The sequence below is a fragment of the Centropristis striata genome, chromosome 20 (genome assembly GCF_030273125.1).
Source record: "Centropristis striata isolate RG_2023a ecotype Rhode Island chromosome 20, C.striata_1.0, whole genome shotgun sequence".
NCBI classification, from domain to species: domain Eukaryota; kingdom Metazoa; phylum Chordata; class Actinopteri; order Perciformes; family Serranidae; genus Centropristis; species Centropristis striata.
Genome location: NC_081536.1, coordinates 33,117,140 through 33,121,419, shown reverse-complemented (window position 1 = coordinate 33,121,419; position 4,280 = coordinate 33,117,140). Strand labels below are relative to the sequence as shown.

The window sequence follows — 4,280 nt, the reverse complement described above, 5'->3', positions numbered from 1 at the left end:
CACCATCTTTATGGTTTTATGATTATTAATCAGAGTTCCAAATTGATAGGTTAGAAACTTTATGAGACTGATTTAGTTGAATTGGCTCATTTCTCTCTGTTTTACAGAGTGGTGCCCCATCTAGAGGTGCCTTAGAGTAAATCAAGCCATATCATTTATTATAATTAATAATTATTTATGATCATTATGAAGAATTCTGATTCTAAACACACTTTTGAACCGTGAGATGCTCAAGTGCTGCTCAGGTTCGAGGCGTATGAAAACCCCAACAGCAGTCAGGACAAAGCTTCTTATAATCTGTAAATCATATCAGTAGATTATAGAATCTGTCTCTGTCTGTTTTCTTTCTATTTTTCTATAGTTCTCCTTCTGTTCTCTCCCCTTCTCTCTCCATATTTCTCTGCTGACTTGAAGTGACTGTAGACATGTTGACATCATTCACAGTTACAGAGCTGATTTCATTGCTGTCTGTTCTGCAGCGACACAAACAGGCTGAAAGCTGGCGTATGGTCCCTTTCCTCATCAACATATACAGAACTAAGTCTGCCAGAGGACTCAACTTAACAAACATAGGAACCAGGTCATAGAGAAGTTGAAGATGTGGGTTGTATCCATTTATGTCGTCAAGGTCAACACGTGGGTCGTATCTATTTCGTTTGAAATGGTCATCAGACAAGTACACCAACATAATGATGTTGGGCAGAAACAGCAGCGTGTAATTCAGCAGCACCAGGATCAACATTCCTGCAATTCGTCGTTTTTCGTCATTTGGGACCGAGATGGAAGCATACAGGGCTTTGAGGGTCGCAATCAGGAAGAATATGAGCAGCGGGAGAGGAAGGAGGAAAAAGATGGTGGGAACAACCACAGCGACCCTCAAATCATAAGAGATAATTGGAATAAAAAGGATGACAGCAGGAATGATCCAGACCAGGACACAGATCAGCACAGAGGACTTGATGGTTCGTCTGAAGTGGTACCACAGTGGGTGGACGACGACCAAATACCTGAAATACAAGACAGACAGCTTCAGAGTTCTACAGAGATACAATGATCAGACACTGAAGCTTCACACATATTGGATAGACAGGTAGCTACCTTTCCAGAGCGATGCACACCATGAAGCCAACACTGACCATCAGACTGTAGACGTAAATTAAGATGAGGAGCTGATATATCACCCAGTAGTCAGAATGGAACTGTGCCACCTCAGCGATCATGTAGCAGAACTGAATGAGGTCAGAGATGAGAAGGTTGATGACGTAGATCGGAGCAACTTCACCATTTCTCACCTGCAGGAAAACAAAAGGAAACAAGCAGCTGAAACATGTTCTGAACTCCCAAATATTTAATCTTTGATTTTAATATTTTCAACGTTATTTTTTTATTATTATCAAGTTTTATTTTCTATCTTATTTTCCATTATTGCGTCTTTCTCAATAATTTTCTGTCTCTTTATGTCATGTTATGTTCTCATTGTAAAGCACTTTGTATGAATTTATTATTATTTATTATTATTAATATTAATAAAAGTCAGTGCCATTTATTCATTTTCCATCAAACTCTCCGTTGTGCTGTGGAAGAAATCACATTTGACACTGGGGCCAATCACTGCAGTAAGAGACTGAGGGCCAGATGTTTTCACACACAGATATGAAGCATTCTGAGCCAAACAACATGAGCTGTATTTATCACACAGACTGGAGTTGAACTTTGACTCACGTCTGTGTTGCACATTACTGTACATTTGCATTTCATGGAGGATTGCACACAGAAGAGAAGGACATCCTGTTATTTATGTGTTTGACTGACAGACGATGATGATGATGTCATTAGTTCTGCAGGTATTTAGTCGTAAACAAAAGCATCGGTCCAGGTGAAGGGTTCACCTCATGATGGTGCTGAATAAAAAGTCAGGAGATCATTTTTATAGTCATCAAGAAACCAACAGCATTAAGCTCATGGTGGTCAGTGGGCTTCTTCCTCTGAAGATTATTGATATCTACAAACTGTCACACCTTCCTTTATTAAACAATTAAAATCACAAATAATCTTTAACAAATATCTGACCAACCTGAAAATTATTTTTTGTTTTCTTTAAGTTAAATGGAGCCATTAGTCTTTAGAGTTTAAGAGAAGACTGAATGGAGTTACTGCATGTGTTTAGGGTCCAATCAGGTTTGTGTACATTTCATTTATAGAGTCAATAATTCTGGTAAAAACCCCTGAGACCTGTAAACCAACCAGATCAAGACCCCTCAGAGACACAGAGACATGACACATACAGTAAATAAATAACTCAGTTATAATGTTCTTACCTGAGAATAGAGACCATAGATGGCCCCGAGGGTCAAAGGAAGGCCGATAGAAAGGACGAGCCATGACAACACAACCTGGATGAATCCATCTGCATCACAACTGTGCAAGCCAAGGAGAGGAGAAAAACAGTACTCGTTCCTGGAGTAGTTGCTGGGTGTGGGGGTTGTGTAGTCGTAATGGTAGCTGTAGTCAGAGTAGTTGCTGGGTGTGGGGGTTGCGTAGTCGTTATCGTTGCTGTCGCCAGAGTAGTTGCTGGTTGTGTCGTTGAGGCCGTTGTCCTGTGTGTTGTCCATTGTTCAGAGTGAAACCTGAAGGTTCAGAGATCAGGTTATAGAAAGGCAGCATGTTGTTTCATATCTGTGTGTTGTTTATGTGTTTATTCACAGTAATTGATTCATATTCTCATGGGTTACACAACACATCTTCATTAATCATACACCAAACTCTTTTGCAGATCTCAGTTGTCATCATGTCCTGGAAAAATGCAAAAGATAATAGTGATATCATTTTCTTTTCCTTTTTAAATATAAGCATGTTTTAGCTATATGGACTTTTAAATTCAAAATGTTTCATGTTTTATCAGTTTAGAGATTCTTACAAAGTTATTTTTGTCTTCCTTATATTACAACAAACTTAAAATCCTCATAATTCAATAGGGAAATTGTAGGGAATAGAATCAAATTAAATTATATCAACAATAACAATGATCTCTACATTAAAGGTAATAGTAACATCACAAAATGTACCTGTGAAAGCTGCCGGACGACCAGAATGAGTTCTCTCCACCAGCGTCTGATGTTTATCCTCTGCATCCAAACACTTACAGGAAATATGACGAGTGATGAAGTCCAGCAGATTGATATTAATCTTCACCTCCTCTTCTCAGGAGGAGAGTGGGTGTGGCGACAGCAGTCCAGTAGAGCGCTGCACACTTGGTGCCAAGAATAGATGCATGATGTGTGTCTCTTTGTAGTTTTTTTAATCTTGTTTTTCGTTTTTTGTCTCTTTGTGGTAGCTTTGTGCAGTTTGTTAGTTTTTTGCATCTCATTGTAGTTATTCTGCATAACTTTGTATTTTTGGCATGTCTTTGTGGTGATTGTGCGTCTGTTTGTGTTTCTTTACATCCCTTCTGCTTCTCTCTGTGGTTGTTCTGTGTGACCTGATCAACTTTATTACAAGAGTCCAAACAATGATAAAATCAGTTAGTTTTCATTGTGAAATAGAAAATATTTGGCGAGGCACCCAGCACCCTATTGAGGTCCGTGAGTTTAGTACCACTGGTTTAGGGTCTAAGTTCTGAATCTCCAATGACCCCAAAACCACTCCTGCACTGTTCTAAAAGAGACCAAAACAAAGACTTGTGAGCATCTTTGTTTATTATACATCCTGCTTGATCTGGACAAACAGCGTTGTTAGGTCAATTTCAATGCAATTAAATTAAATTGTATTTATATAGACCAGAATTAGAAATCCCAGATTTGCCTGTTCTCTGTGGATTGCCACCTTGTCGTGGTGGAGAAGCTTGTGTGGGCCTGAGAAGCTGATTAGTGGTGCCTTCAGGAGTTACGATCATGGTGGGGTCACCCATGGTGGTGAGGTCGAGGGGGAGGCAATGGATAACGTGCTATCCAACCAAGACCTCAACAGTCATTACGTTTACATGACACTTGAAGCAGTAGCGGCAGCACAAAGTGTCAAACTGGGGTCAATTGGAAAGGGGGCCAAGTTCCCCTGCTGAAACAACGCATATCGCCACCCAGTGTTGAGGAGGAGGACTTCAGTTATTCGATTTCCTCAGTAGCATGTAAACTGGGACAAGGACCGAAGTCTGATTAGAAACCAAATTCGACTTTTAAGCATATTTTGATTAAACTGTGCATGTAAACGCACTGAGTGAAACAGACAGCGGATGATGGCTTTTCTTTCGTGGAGAATCGTATCAGCTGGGGATGTGGATAAAG

At 39.8% G+C, this 4,280-nt stretch overlaps 1 protein-coding gene across 1 annotated transcript; it reads right to left on the bottom strand.

The window, feature by feature from the left end:
* Positions 1–355: 355 nt before the first annotated feature.
* Positions 356–2,612, bottom strand: LOC131993198 (G-protein coupled receptor 4-like). Its single transcript, XM_059358986.1, has 3 exons — positions 2,319–2,612; positions 1,099–1,292; positions 356–1,007 (listed from the first exon to the last, which is right to left on the bottom strand). The coding sequence occupies exons 1-3, from the start codon at positions 2,610–2,612 to the stop codon at positions 356–358; spliced, it is 1,140 nt and encodes a 379-aa protein (XP_059214969.1).
* Positions 2,613–4,280: the final 1,668 nt, after the last annotated feature.

Bases quoted from the DNA above. Each gene is read 5' to 3' on its own strand.
- LOC131993198 (XM_059358986.1), bottom strand. From the start codon at position 2,612: ATGGACAACACACAGGACAACGGCCTCAACGACACAACCAGCAACTAC. The intron at 1,293-2,318 runs GTAAGAACATTA...GTTTTCCTGCAG, and splicing joins TCTATGGTCTCTATTCTCAG to GTGAGAAATGGTGAAGTTGC. The intron at 1,008-1,098 runs GTAGCTACCTGT...CTTGTATTTCAG, and splicing joins GTGTGCATCGCTCTGGAAAG to GTATTTGGTCGTCGTCCACC.